Genomic DNA, 14,788 nt, shown 5'->3' with positions numbered 1-14,788 from the left:
ATTAAACTGTAGGGTGTTTTTAGTGCCATAGTGCCAATAAACACTTAACAGTGTACAGTTATTACAATAATTATTGTTCATGCTATATGTTGGGATGCCGTCTTCCATGATTAAAAAAATCACAAAACTGTTCTCTATTTTCTTCAGTATCGTCTTCCGCGGCCAGTGATCGACCCGCGGGCTTTGCAAGCCCTTCTGAACGTGATTACGCCTTCAATAGACGGACGTCATTCGGGAAGTGCACGGAGCGTCATGTCCATAGACATAGGGGACAGGGTCAGCATGGGTGGTGCCAGGAGCGCCGCAGGCGACGACGCACGCAGCGCGGTGTTTGGTTACGACATGGATGACAGCGAGGTCTTCAACTGGGATTTCTCCACCGAGGATGACGACAGGAGCCACCTGAGCTTTTCGTTCGGAGACGAAACAACCACCGCCACGACCACCGAGCGGTACTCGGATGACAATGACGACACGGCATCGCGGATGAGCGAGACGGCATCCGAGACGAGCTCTCAGACGACCGACACCCAATACAGCGAGACGACGAGCTACACTTCGGAGGCCACTGGCAGTTCCTGGTCCGGTGAGACAGTCATCAACGCTGCTGTACCAAATCCTTCCAGGTCCCAGCCTCGCCAGATTATGGGCTCTCTTGTCGACCGATATGCTAAAGTCACTCACTTTGGTTACAACAAATTCTGAACAACGTTAACTTTGATGTAACCAGCTTTAGGTGTAGCTGTGAAACAGATATACGTACATAGTAGTATAGATTGATATACATGTACATGTATGTATGAGAGTTGTGAATGTTCAAGTATTTTGATTGATTTTTTGTGATGTACAAATGTAATTCACTTGTTTTACTCATTTAGGTTAGCCACAATTGACTTAGATGTGTCAACTTGTGCTAATCAACAAAACGATAAACATTGATTATCACTAATGATCTTATACCTATTTTTCTTGATTCAAAATTGTTTTCAAAACTTATACACATGTATGTTGCAAACAAATTTTTTTGGTTGTTTAAATACACATCAAGTTGAACTGTCAAAAATTCTTACTAGTAAATTCTAAGTATCAAAGGAGATTTAAGATTAGCTGTTAGTAGAATAGTTGATATACTAGACATTACTACTTTCACAAATTAATCATGAATACGTATGAATGTATATTGTATGAATATAAGAGTTTAGGTTAAACATAGCTAGGATTTTTTGCATAGGTAGTAAAATGTCAATATCTTTATGCTTTAATCAATAGTCCTTAAGCCTGTTACACATTCAGGACCTTCAACTGACATTCAGGAACAATCAGACCAAATGTTGGCCAAGAAATTTGAGTAAAATTTGACTCTCGGACACACTCAAAAAACTGCTGACTTACTCCCGAATGGTTGGCTGGTGTTCTGCTGACTTACAGCCGAATACCAGCCAACGATGGTCGAACCCCCCGACCAACCCCCAAATGTTATAAACATATTTTATTAAGCTAGGGCTGGCAGAGCATAATAGCAGCCATCCAAACACAAGCCGACTTTGATTGACCTGCTCCTAGCCATAGTTGCGGAGCATTCGGCTACTGTTCGGGAGGCAAAATTTGTAGTGTGACGGGCTGTAGGTACAGCATTTGCACTATACAAATGTATGGTATTTCACTAAGCACTAAGTTTGTGATGTTTTGAAATAGTATTTTTGCAATATACATAAAGATTATCTACATTTACGTTTAACTAAGATGATACTTAATACTTCTGAGAGACGTAATACTAACTCAGGTCACTTAATTTTTATTATTAGATTAAAATATAATTACTTGATGTTACTACTGACTACTTGGAGAAACTTCTCAACAATGAATGTATAATAAAACTAAGTTTATACAAGATGATGATATGAGATATTTGATGTTACAGATCCCTTATTGTTGAAAAGGTAATAAAATCAACTTAACATTGAATTGTGTGGTCAGTCCTTAGTTAACACTCATAAGAGATTTTGTACTAACCTTTACTAAGTGTTATGATTATGAAGATGATGCAGGCATCAGTTTAGCTGTTCAGCATTAAGGAATGATCAGACAAGAGACACACTTCATTCATTAATATGGAGCTGTGTTGGTCAGTTATCATTATGGCATTTTATTCACATAAGCAACAACATTATAATCAGTGGCCATGTTGCTGGTTAATATGTTGAAATGACATGGATCAGTTCCAGCATAATTCCAACTACTACAAATTAAGATACATGTAGACATAAGTTACAATGTATAGAATGAAAAAGGGTGGGGACTGATTGTTACAAACAACTTACATGTTAGTGAATGCTAGTCCTTTACATCAATATGTCAACATTTCAGCACTGCAGAAGGATAATCTACAGAGGATTTTAAATTACCTCTGCTCTTTGCCTTTCCTAGATGCAAAACTTTTTCGTGTGCAATGGTTTAAAAAAAGTGTCAGCAACGGTGTGATATTGTACACTTTTTCACTGGTTCATGTAGTGGTTCCTCTTACTTTTGGATAAGATTAAATTAAACCAAGAACAATAAGACCAAGATTTCACATGATATAATACCCATTTCTTTTATTACCCCCTAAAAATCCCTCACTATATCCTACATTTAGGTTGTGCCTGTGCAAACAGTTGAAAAAAAGGGGCAATGAGCAGTTTATAACTTTACCATAGCTGCTACCAAACCAGTTCATTATGTCGTTAAATAAGGGGGCACAATTTTTTTGTTCTTTTCCTCCTTCAGTCGATACTATTGCATTATAAATCCATCAAACAGGTTAACCAATTTCTTTAGCTGAAACGCTTTTCTGGTAGTGAGAGAAAGATACTTGCAGTACTGATGGTACAACTGCTTGCACTACAGGATGTAACACTCGTCACACACCATTGTTTCTTTTGATGCGAGACAACTTCGAGCAACTTCTAAGCAATGGAGGAGTCTTTCTAGCACCAACAAGAAAATGGTATTTAATCCACCAACACTAAGGCATTTCTATCTCTGAACATGTCAGTTTTGTGCAATAGTCTAGAATGTCGCTTTTCTCTTTGTATTATAATTATAGTTGACAAGTCATTACTTAATATAGAATAACGTAATACTCAGTACGTGTGACAAAAGCAACTATGCATCTGCCTTAAATGTATTTCAAAAGATAGGTTTGCGATTGCCTAGTTGGTCAAACAGTTACTTTGACAACCTATGACACGGTATCCTTAGTGCTACATACCATTTTCGTACAGTATACCTCCTTGCTTGACACATATTCTCTAGCTGTACTGAAATATTGTTATGATTGAAGAGGCAGCACTAGTAGTGCTGCTGCCATGGTAGTTACATGTACAAGACATAAATACTGTGTTTTTTTTGTGTGTGTATTAAGTGAAGTTGACCCTCCATATTCGTCACTTCTTTAAGGTCTTTCTGATCAAGGCCATCCTCTGGAAAGCACAAATTATGAAAGGAGGTAAGTATCATGTCAGAACTATTATGAATAAAAAGTTTTGTAGTTTCAACGAAGATTACACACACAATCAGCATCTTTGATTCAACCAGCAGAGATCCTGGTCAGAGTTTTAGTTGACAGAGACTCCGATCGGGACCTCTACTGGTAGAATTAATATTATTGCCGATTCACCCAGAATAGATCTTAAAGTACTGAGTCTCTATACTGTATATACCCTGACATACAAAAGGAAACTGCGCCTGGCGCAGAGATGTGAAAAATGGTGTTGCAGATGCAGACAAGAGAAGGGGAGAAGCTGCAGCAGAGAAACGGAGACTGCGAAAGTAGTGCTGCATACAGGTTCACTGGACTTGGATCTGGACTTGTAAGAATGTTTAGGTTCAAGTCCAAAAAAACCTAAAAGTCAAGAACTGAGTCCGGACTTATTACCATAAAAGACCATTTCACATACCCCTTTTCTTTCCAAACCACCTAAAACCTTCCGTAGATTGTAAAATCTTTGCTGCAAACCGAAGAAAACATTGCCATCGGCATCGTCAAGTGTCGGCCTCCATGTTATGTGGCCACAGTTTTGCCCAAACAGCATTGCAAGGTTGCCAACATGCAATTTTGTATATGCCATGGGTTTAGGTCCGGACTGAACCTAAACCTCTGGACTTGAATCTGGACCTGAACCCAAAATTGGGTTTAGGTATGCATCACTACACACATGCAGAGTATGCAGGAGGGTCTGCAAAACCAAGGCCGTGACTTTCAAGCCACATGAGAGGTCACCAGAGGCATGACCCAGATAGTCTACGATAGACTGAACTGCCAAAGAAGAAGACAAAAAGAAAGGAGAATCTGACCTGTTTGTGAGCTTCTGTAGTGCATGCCTTCTTGTACGGACGGATGTCATCAGTCCCAAAACCAGGAATGTACATGTTCCAGTTCCGCTCTGGTAAGGAGAACATATGACATTGACTAAAATGTTTAACTAAAACTATACAATGTAGTTCTTATTTCTCAATCAGACTAAATTGTTTACTTACATGTACAAGAGAATGTACTGCAGAAAACTGTTCTCGATAATGGTATACATTTTTATACAGTGTAAACTGTCATTACACATTATTCAGATTTTATGAATTTTCTAACATCATCTTTTTTCACTACGAAATCTTGCAGCCATCATAACCTAAAACATCAAGTTATGTTCATCAACAATTCATTTTATAAAAGCAAAAATAATCTTTAAAAACTTTCCTTTGTCAGAAAAACATTCAGGTCTTAATGAGGTAAAAGAAATGACTTTCACAGGTAAATTTTGTACATAATAATATAGACCTTACCCAAATACATCTGGACATCTTTGGTCTCCAGGGTGTTGGATTTACGGTGCTTAGCCAGCTGACAGGATGACGTCACCACGTTCTCAATGAAATCATCCGCAACCTGAAGCAACAACTAGGGAAGACAGAACTGTCAGTAAAAAGTTACTAACAACACTATATCTTTTTAAAGAAAGCTGGCCAGGGACCAAGATGGGAATAGCTGGTATTTCTCTTACCTCTTCTACATCATCATCCAGTTGCTCCGTAGGATCAATCTCGCGGACAAGGTCTTGTAAACGTCGCTTCGATAGGACCTGATTGGTAACAATTGCAAAAAATGTCATCAACTGCAATGGTACAATGTACCCATTAGATATCTTTGCATTACTTCAACCATATTACCCAGCAATTAACTAACTGCAATTAGTGATCTTGATTCAGTTTTAGCACATTGGAGAGCTATTCTTCCTCTGGTCATGACAGAGATAAGAAGACAGACACTACATACATTGTACAGTACACACAGAAATATAAGAAAGTCCTCATGTTTCAACACTCCCAAAGATTTTAAGAGTGCATTGTTATCACAACAAAACCAGAGTGTACCTGGCTGCCTTCTGGACTGATCCTGCCGGCTGAATGGTTCTGTCCTGAGCCGCCCAGCCTGGGGAGAACGGGAGACGGTGTTGCCATGGTAACAGAGGTGTTACTGTTGACGCTGGGCACGGGGACCTTGACCAGCTGTGGCTTGGCACCGGAGCTGGCTGCTGTAGCCTGCAACTGGACCTGTTATTTGCAAAACGGTCAGAATTCATGTACTCTAACACATGTTTGCAATCCTGCCGAGTCATCAATCTTGTGCCCACTCAAACAAGGTTTCAAATAGTGCTGTGTACCAGTTCGCTGGAACTAGTTCCGGACTTGTGGAAGTGTTTATGTTCAAGTCAAAAAAACCCTGAACATCTGGAACTACATGTAGTATAAAAAAACTGTATAAACTGTATAAAAAAGTCATGTCACATTCCCCTTTTTGTTCTAACCACCTGAAATCTTACACTAGTCAAAAATAGAGAGAAGAAAACAGTGCCATTGTCAAGTGTCAGCCTCCGTAAATTATGTGTCCAAACTTTGCCCAGACGTTCCCCACAAACAACATATCTTCCTTCTAAGGAGGATGTCTTCCATAAAATTTACTTGCTGTGGCCTAAATTTAAAACTTCCTACCTTTGCTTGTTCTTGCCTGGCTTTAGTTAGAAGCTCCTTAAGCTTGGCGAGGTCTTCCTTCTTTTTGTCGGTGTTGGGACCAGAGCCAAGCAGCTGGGTGAGAAAAAAAACAAAATGCCTTACAATTGAATAACCTATACAAAATGTCAAACTCCAGCCCATAATTGTGATGATATTAATAGTGCAAGTGTGCAAGTTTCTGTGGTGTGATTTGTAAAATTGTGGGTGGTGCACTTCGTTCTACGGTACGGTGGTGCTTGAAGATCTATAATTCATTCTGTGGTAAATCGACTGATTGGAAATAATGGTGTATCGCTGAATGAAACATGTGCATTTGACTCTTATCTAGTGCATCTAGTACATGTACTAAAATTTAACTTTTAATTTTGGAGGGCCCCTTGCTTACGCTCCTTTAGGTTTCTAGACGGTTTTCCCCACGTTCTTTTTGCCCCAACTACATGTATTTAAATTACTACCAGTTTGACCCATGTTAGGATGACCGGGTGGCACTATGTTTGAATTAAACAGCTTTAGAGCTGTTTGTACTACAAACATGTACCGGTATATTACCGATTTCATCTGTTCGCCTGTACTTAGCCCGGTAGGGCATGAATGTACAATAAAGGTTATCATTATATGCATATATCCAACTTCTAAATATTACTTTACAGAGTACATGCTAGCAAGCCATGTGACAATATTTTGTAATATTTACTAATATTCTGAAGTAGGACATATACATGTATACGTAGTGCTGGTCGCCTCATCATCATGGGTTAGAACTGGTAGTAAATTTTGGGGTGAAATGGACATGGAGCGAATCAACCTGCTCCCCTAAAATTTATTACATAATTTGTACCACGTGTGAGAATCACCAAGGTTGTTTTATGTGCTCCTAAGCTAAAGAAAAGTGCTAATGTCTCAGACGACAGCCTGATTCCCAACACCAACATCTCTTACTCACAGCTATCTGGTTTTCAATGTCCTGAATGGTGTCCTGTAAAGTTTTGGGTTTTCCCGGGTTGGAAGCAGACATCCCTGTGTGTCATCAGTAAAGCTTCATCACAAGAAAAACAAAACCTGTGTCGATGCCTGACGATTTACTAGCTGCACTGGAATAAACAAAGAAAAACGAAAATACATATAATACAGTAGCTGACTTATTATATACCTTCCCTGAAGACCTGCCCTGGAAAACGCCACAGAAGCTGAAGAAGAAAATGTGTCCATAAAAAAGAACACATTTTTCACGTGTTGTCAAAAATTTGTTTTTCCCAGACTGTGTGAGTGACGAGAAAACTTACCTTTCAAAAGGCGCGCGCACGAACTTAGGCCACCCAAAACTACATAATAACCTACACTAGAGTCTTATAGGTCTGGAAATCGTGTTACTTGCTCATCAAAGCTTCACTCTTTCGAATAAAACTTCTACAAAAACGAGAAACTACAAAAATTCAGAAACGACCGCCATGTTGAAAGTACCCATAATGCTCATTAGGTTCAGACGAGTCCACTCTTACCGAGGGGGTGAAGTTTTCAGTGCAGTTGAAAATTTATGCCAGCAACAATGATGTAGCAGTTTTCCCCTTTTGTTTACGATTATGTAAGATCCCTGGTATGACCTTTCAACTTTCTCCAGTTGTTATTATTGTACTAACCTGCAAGTCAGCATGGATAGCAGGAAAATGTTAAGTCAGCATGGCCAATGATACTCATACATCAATGCAAATTAGTCCCTTGGCATGAGTAAGCAAAAAATTAGCGTCTTAAGGGTCACCAGGTAATATGCTACCAGATTTCAAGCTGAGTGGTTGTCAAAAGGCTTGTTAAGAGGAGAGGCTGTTTACTTCCAAAGCATCTCATTTCTCCTTGATTGTCGGAGTTAAGGCCAGACTAGGAGGTCAAGCTTGGACACTGAGTGCTTCAAGTAAGACTTTTTGAGGTAAACTAACTGTTGAGGTCTTAAGTATCTGCAATGGGAAATTCCTAACAAGTCAGCTGCATGCAGCCTTGCATATATGCTTCTTTTCTTCTAGTTCAAGGTTATTTCTGTTTTCTTGTAGACTAAGAAGATGCGAAAGTGGAGGACGGTATCATATGTGGTTTAAGAGTACATAAGAGTGTAAGGTATAACCTCTGGTGAAAAGACAGGTGACAGAAATTTTGTTTTTCTTGCAATTGCGGTATCTATTTGGTGCAGGTAAGTTAATAGATTAATTATTGTACCTCAGGGGTAAGGGTTGTTGACTTAAGGCCGAACCTAACGTTAAAAAAAAAAGAAACTATTATTTTGTCAATTATTGTGTAATTTAAAGGTTAATTTTTCCCCTAAATGGCATATTATGCCTGATTGCCATAAAACATCATGCAAAGGATGACCTATATGGATGTCTAATCTCTGTTTTACTGTAAGTTACTTTATTTTCACGGTAGCAAAGCCCAAAAGTTCGCAGTCTGAGAAAAATGGACATCTTTGCGGAACTATATGTTCGCAGTGGCGGCAGGTGCAGAAAAAAGAAAGTTGGCATATTATCTTTTAATATGATAATGATACATGTATTATCTTTTTAATATGGTAATGATAAGGTCCCAGTACAGAAGTGTCAGACACCACAAAAACTGCAAACATAATACCGTGAAAAAATTGTGAATTACAGTATTATACAAAAAAGCAAGCCCTTTTCCGTAGAGCGTAATCGGCCATTTTAATGCTACGTCGAGCGTACACAGACCACTCTAATATTTTTGCGTAGAGCGTATTTGCCATTTTAATTCTACGTAATACGTTGTAGCCACTTGGAATTTATCGTAAAGTAATCGAGAGGTTTCCGAATTCAGCGTAGAGCGTTGTCGGGACCCCCCCTTGCAGGCCCTCATGTAAGCCTTCCATTTATCTAGCCTGGATGCCAGCCAAATGTCTTATAGTTTAGTCTGTAAGCTCCCAGGGGTCACCATCAGGCATAAAGCTTCTAAACAACACTGGCATGCATCATCTACCCATCAGTACTGTAGACAGACCTGTTTGTCTTGAGATTTAACACATGATTACCTTTCTTAATCTCCTGCAGATTATTCATGCTGATTAGACTGAAACCAGAGAGACAAGTCAGGCAAATTTCTGTCCTCTTGCTGGTAAATTCTTAAAAAGCTCTGAGTGAGCATTTTGTAACTGCATAGTTTTCTTTGAAATCACTCCAAATCAACAATACCAATCACTGTGTAAGTGTGGCAATTGCAATTATGTGTTTTTATGTTACAACTGACCCTTTCTATCTGTCTGCAATTTTTTACATTCATATGCAGGGCATTGGTTTAAATTGTCTTAGAAGTTAGAGGCACAATAATCAAAATCTCTGCATGTCATTTCAGAACCAGCCAGGAATCATCCAAAGAAGGAATCTTAAGATGTCTGATAAATTTTTGAAGTCTTACATGGGATCTAAAGGGGAATTTGTGAGGAAAGATTCAGCTTTCAGGAATTGGATCACAGGTAGGTACTTTTCAAACACATCTCCTTTAGTCCAGAGTCCCTCTAGTCTTGCCATTTTCTTTTTCATGGTTTGCCTTCAGAAAATTAAAGCATGATCATGATGGGTGGCAATGTGGTCTTGTGGTTAGGGTTGCTACTGTTGTGTCCTCGGGAAAGGCACTTCACACCTAATTCCTCACTTGACTCGGGTGAAAATGAGTACCTGACCTCAGTTAGGGACATATTGTTGGATAGGACATAAAGCCGGAGGTCCCATGTTTGAGGAGAGCCTGACACCTTGAGCACATTTAAGACCCCACTGCACTAGTACGCATGTATTTCGAAAAAGATTAAGGGTCCTTCCCGGTGTGAGTGGTTCAAACTTTACAGCCTGGTCTTACAAGCTGGTACAAAAGTCATGGGAAACAAACTAACAAAGAAATATGCTGATGTTATTTTTTGCTGCCGTGTGTATATGTAGCTGACGGCTCCAGTGGTTTTAAGGCAGAACGAGACAGGTATCACCTGTACGTGTCCCTCGCCTGTCCCTGGGCACATCGTACGCTCATCGTCCGGAAACTTAAGGGGCTGGAGGATGTCATCCCATATACTGTCGTTGACTGGCTGATGGGAGAGAAGGGATGGAACTTCACTGACAAGGTACAATTTATAGAATATTATGTAAAGTTTCTTTTTACGCCACCAGTCAGCAGACGTTTTGCTGACTGTCTGTCACTTTCCTCTGAGCATTTCTTACTGGTTCAAACATGTCATTGCAAAAGATGCATTCCTGAATGTAAAGTATTATTTAATATAATCTGCACGGTATCTATAATGTGGCCCCAACATACAGCAGAGTGTAATACAATATATACTTCGGCTGAATAAAACACTTGATTGTTTAAAAAAGTATCTTTATTCAGTGACTTGATGAAACTATTCATGGAAGGTACAATTTACAGTGTAAATTCACAAGTAATATTGAATTTCTTTCTTCCTTCTTAGTGCAGTGTGCTGTATTTCTTACCTAGAAAGGTTCTAGAAATTAGTTATAGAAATATAAATTAATTCTACAATTAATGATTTACAATATTAATTGTAAATGTAAAAGATTTCTGGATAATGACAGTGAAATGCTAAAAATCTTCCTGATATTTTTCCCAGAAACCAAAGTGTTCAGCAGACCCCCTCTTTGGTGCCCAGTACATCCGAGAGCTCTATTTCAAGGCTAACCCAGGTAAGATTGTCTCTTTAATAGCATTAAACAACTTAATTATTATAAAATAAGTCAAAAAGTATATTCTGTACCTCTAGATACAACCTGGGCAAGTTTTATGAATGCCTATGAATGTCAATACATTGCTCAGTTTGGATAATTTTATGCTTGCAGAATATGAGGGGCGCTTCACTGTGCCAATGGTGTGGGACAAGAAGAACAACACCATTGTGACTAATGAGTCCAGTGAGATTATTCAGGTAACACTCAGTTTATGAACAAACATTTTAAAATCTCTCAGTGTATATACACATATTAAAAATAAATTTACATGTCTTTCTACCAGATTGATGATACATTTAACGTTACAATGTTAATATGATATACGTCAATGAAGGTTAGACATCCAGGTAATACCATACATCAATGAGCAGTTACTCAAGCAACACTGGATATGATTTTGGAAACGTCAGACGTTTCAGCTAGTATCCACTAGCTTTCGTCAGTGACTGAGAGACCAGAGGAGAAATGCAGTTTATATGCACTTAAATATTATAGTTATGATGTTTAAGTTTGTTCTAATATGGTGGCTTCTGTGAGAATTCCAATTTAATTTTTTTGTTCAGTCAAACTTGCCCAAGCAACCACCTCTACATGTATAAGCCGGCCATCTGGCCATATTAGTAGTAAATCTTAATGACTGTTTTTTGGGGTCCAGATTTTGTCTCCATAAAGACAAAAGCATTAAAGCCTTACCTACCACTTCTCCAGTGTGACCGCACATGGCCCTGATAGTGAATCACTGATGTGAGTCTTTGGGCAAAATAAAATGGTGCCTGTTGGGTCATTTATCAGATCAATGCAGCAGCCTAATGTATATATATTAATGGGGGAAATTTTGCTGCATGTTGTATAAGAAGACCTCTTGTCTAAGAAGGACTTACTGTTCCTGTCTTCCCCTGGGTGGTCATCTTAGACAAGTTTGACTGTACAATGACGATTTTGTCTTCTGCCTCCTCCTAATGCTTATCATCTTCCTATTCCCTTTCTTTTATTTATTTTATTTTATTCTATTCCCTTTCAGATGTTCAACAGTGAGTTTAATGACTTCTGTGCCACAGTTGAGCAGAAGGAGCTCGACTTGTACCCAGAACACCTCAGGGCAAGGGTGGATGAAGTGAACGAGTGGATTTACCAGTAAGACTTTCATCTTATACATTTTAAGTACTGTAATAATTTTTTTGTCAAAAGTTTTGCAGGTTAAAGTTCAAATACATGCACTAGTAATGCATCTAAGGTCAGAATGTGAAAAAAAGATTAACATGAATTGAATAGCAAGAGTTTCATGCTTTCAGAAAAATGGCCAATTGCATGTATCCCAGAATTGCAACATTTCATCTTCTTTCCAGTGTCAAGTATCAGTTATGTCTACCAGATTGAGTACATGTACATTGTACAATGTATATACATGTAAAAGTCATCTGAGACTCTTAGATTAACAAGACCTTTTTGTGGCTTATACCTGTATGTGCATTTAGTGTTACAGTAGTTGTGACCCATTGTTTAATGAAAGGATGTAGTTATTCATGTATTATTGACTTTCACAGTGACATCAACAATGGTGTGTACAAGTCTGGGTTTGCCAGGAGTCAGGAGGCCTACGACAAAGCTGTCACACAGCTGTTTGCTTCTCTGGACCGGGTATGTAGACTTCTGTTCTCTCCTTTACCTCCCTCTCTTTCTGTCAGTCAGTTAAAAAACAAGATGATACAATTCCTTTACAAATCAAATTTGAGCTTAAACTCAAGGCACAAAATATTCCTTACCAAGGAGGTTTAGAATGTAGCTTTTAAACCTCATTGCTCCAAGATGTACCTGAGCAACATACAGTTTGTGCATACGGTACATATAGAACACTGGGGGGGGGGGGGTGCACCTTTTGTAGGACCTGCTTAACTGCCGCACTGTCTGTTATTATTTATGTAAAGTATTGCTCACATTCACGCAGTTGTCACGCCCGTATCCAATGCGTGCACTTTTATCGTATTTTACAAGGGGGCAATACTACACCCATAAACGTCCGGATTTTCCAACCCCAAACCCCGGACTGAACTTTGTTTTCCGCCAATCAGACTGGACATTGTTTTCCACCAACCCATACAAATTTAGTATAAATTCTATGTTGACTTTTAATACTGCAGGTGGAGGAGATCCTATCCAAGACCAGGTACCTGGCAGGTGACCAGCTGACTCTGGCCGACATCCGGCTCTTCACCACCCTGGTCCGGTTTGATCCGGTCTATGTGGGGCACTTCAAGGTAAGAGCAAGGTTATCACTTTCTGAATCTTTGACTTACATTATCATTGAACATGAATATTGATCTGTGACAGTGTGTTGCAGTGAAGTTGAATTACTGGGTATTTTTTCTATAAAATCTCAACCGCTCTAAAAAGCAGTCACATTGACACTTTTCTTTCCTAGTGTAACAAAAAGCAGATCATGGACATTCCGAATATTTGATGTATCGTTGAGTCTAATTATGTTTACCGAAGGAAAACATATTGTTTTTACTCAATTTCCTCTTCCTCTTCTTCTCTAAACACTAATCTCTGACCTGGCCAATGACATGATTTGTTGACGTCTGTCACCATGGTGACTGGTGTTTGGTTACATAATGTTGCAAACTTCATGGTCTGCTCTGCTCCTGTCACCATATACTAGTAGTACATGTATGTGAATATGTTTGAGTAAAAATTAACAGGGCAGACCATGTCCGAAGGTAAACATTATGCATTTGCTTTGCAAATGTTACTTCTCTAGTTAATTATTTATATTCTTCACTTATTGTGTTGCAGTGGAGTTGAATCACTGTAGCTGGGATTATTTTCCAGGAAACTGGACACCAAATGTAGTTGTGTTTATGATTTTTCTTTCCCAGTGTAACAAGAAGCGGATCATGGACTACCCTAACCTGTGGGGTTACACCAGGGATGTGTACCAGCTCCCCGGGGTGGCAGAGACTGTGGACAGGGAACACATCGAGAAGCATTACCAGGTAGGGACAGTAGATCCTTATGAATGAGCTGATTAAAGGTGATTTGTTAATTTGAAATAGACTATGAAAACATGCTTCCTTTATACCAGATGCAATTCTTCATATCAATACACAGAGTCAGTTATAACACAGTACATCATATAGTAAAGCCCCTGTCGCACAGTCAGAACCTTCCCGACTTTGGTTGGGTGAAGTTCCTGAGCACACCAATCTTTCTATACAAATTGAATCAAATTAAAGTTAAATTTGAGTCAAATTTGATCCTGAAAACAGGTCCTGAACAATGATTAAACCTATTTCTGAACACTGGCCAACCATTGCCGAACCTCCTGTCCACTGTTATCAAATCATTTTGAAACATTCAGTCTGCGCTGCCGAACACCATCCAACCACATCCGACGTTGCTCCCAACCTACATGTACTCCTAACTATGGTTGGGGGGAGTTTGGGAGGACATATTTGTGTGACCAAGACTTAAAGTTGTCTCTGTCTTACAGGCAAGTCACACATCGATCAACCCCTATGCCATCGTGGCCATTGGTCCAGACCTGGACTTCAATCTGCCTCATAACAGGGACAAGATGACCAAAGCATGACGGAACAGTCACAGTGTCAGTGGATGCCTTTAGGTTGGCAGAATCACAGCTAGAGTGGCCACTCAGATAGCAAGAAGAGGGAGGTAGTATATAGAGGAGTCCATTGTAGACCACAGCGGTATTCAAAGGATTAGCAGGTGTATTTATAGCAGGAACATTAACTGCTTATGGGATTTGCAGTACTACTAGTTTTGTACTTTTTGCAGTGTACTTTTTTAGTCTAGTAATCTAAAATCATAGAATAATATTTGAAATGATAAGCATACATTGTATATCGCTGAATCTGATGTTATGATGATTATACAATATTACCAAACACATGTAGACAATCAAATATGAAAATAAATAAATGACCCATTCTTTCTTGTGACATGTTTATTGGTTAGAACTCCGTAGCTATGACCCATATAAAAAAAGGGAACATCTG

The 14,788-nt window shown here is 39.1% G+C and overlaps 3 protein-coding genes across 7 annotated transcripts; 2 read left to right on the top strand and 1 right to left on the bottom strand.

Annotated features, from left to right (window-relative positions):
- Positions 1 to 156: 156 nt before the first annotated feature.
- LOC109464587 lies at positions 157 to 885 on the top strand. The gene has a single exon (XM_019761593.1). The coding sequence runs from the start codon at positions 253 to 255 to the stop codon at positions 703 to 705; it is 453 nt and encodes a 150-aa protein (XP_019617152.1). The 5' UTR covers positions 157 to 252; the 3' UTR covers positions 706 to 885.
- A 2,505-nt stretch (positions 886 to 3,390) lies between these two features.
- LOC109464695 (transcription initiation factor TFIID subunit 12-like) lies at positions 3,391 to 7,533 on the bottom strand. Its single transcript, XM_019761747.1, has 8 exons — positions 7,329 to 7,533; positions 6,989 to 7,136; positions 6,025 to 6,117; positions 5,407 to 5,586; positions 5,037 to 5,114; positions 4,819 to 4,933; positions 4,336 to 4,424; positions 3,391 to 3,461 (listed from the first exon to the last, which is right to left on the bottom strand). Exons 2-8 carry the CDS (start codon positions 7,058 to 7,060, stop codon positions 3,426 to 3,428), a joined length of 663 nt encoding a protein of 220 aa, XP_019617306.1. The 5' UTR covers positions 7,061 to 7,136; positions 7,329 to 7,533; the 3' UTR covers positions 3,391 to 3,425.
- A 197-nt stretch (positions 7,534 to 7,730) lies between these two features.
- LOC109464694 (glutathionyl-hydroquinone reductase YqjG-like) lies at positions 7,731 to 14,721 on the top strand. Of its 5 annotated transcripts, none has more exons than XM_019761742.1 (11): positions 7,731 to 7,951; positions 9,093 to 9,156; positions 9,394 to 9,514; positions 9,975 to 10,153; positions 10,658 to 10,730; positions 10,884 to 10,969; positions 11,794 to 11,906; positions 12,317 to 12,410; positions 12,911 to 13,027; positions 13,649 to 13,765; positions 14,263 to 14,721. In XM_019761742.1, the coding sequence occupies exons 2-11, from the start codon at positions 9,100 to 9,102 to the stop codon at positions 14,359 to 14,361; spliced, it is 1,056 nt and encodes a 351-aa protein (XP_019617301.1). In that variant the 5' UTR covers positions 7,731 to 7,951; positions 9,093 to 9,099; the 3' UTR covers positions 14,362 to 14,721. The 5 variants fall into 5 exon arrangements, with proteins under 5 accessions (XP_019617301.1, XP_019617300.1, XP_019617303.1 ...); XM_019761741.1 differs by having other exon boundaries at positions 7,731 to 7,966; XM_019761744.1 differs by lacking the exon at positions 9,093 to 9,156 and having other exon boundaries at positions 7,735 to 7,951.
- The last annotated feature ends 67 nt before the right edge of the window (positions 14,722 to 14,788 follow it).

Source organism: Branchiostoma belcheri, unplaced genomic scaffold (assembly GCF_001625305.1).
Source record: "Branchiostoma belcheri isolate BF01 breed outbred unplaced genomic scaffold, Haploidv18h27 scaffold14, whole genome shotgun sequence".
NCBI lineage: Eukaryota > Metazoa > Chordata > Leptocardii > Amphioxiformes > Branchiostomatidae > Branchiostoma > Branchiostoma belcheri.
Note: the sequence above shows the minus strand (reverse complement) of the source record. Positions and strands in the feature narration are given on the sequence as shown.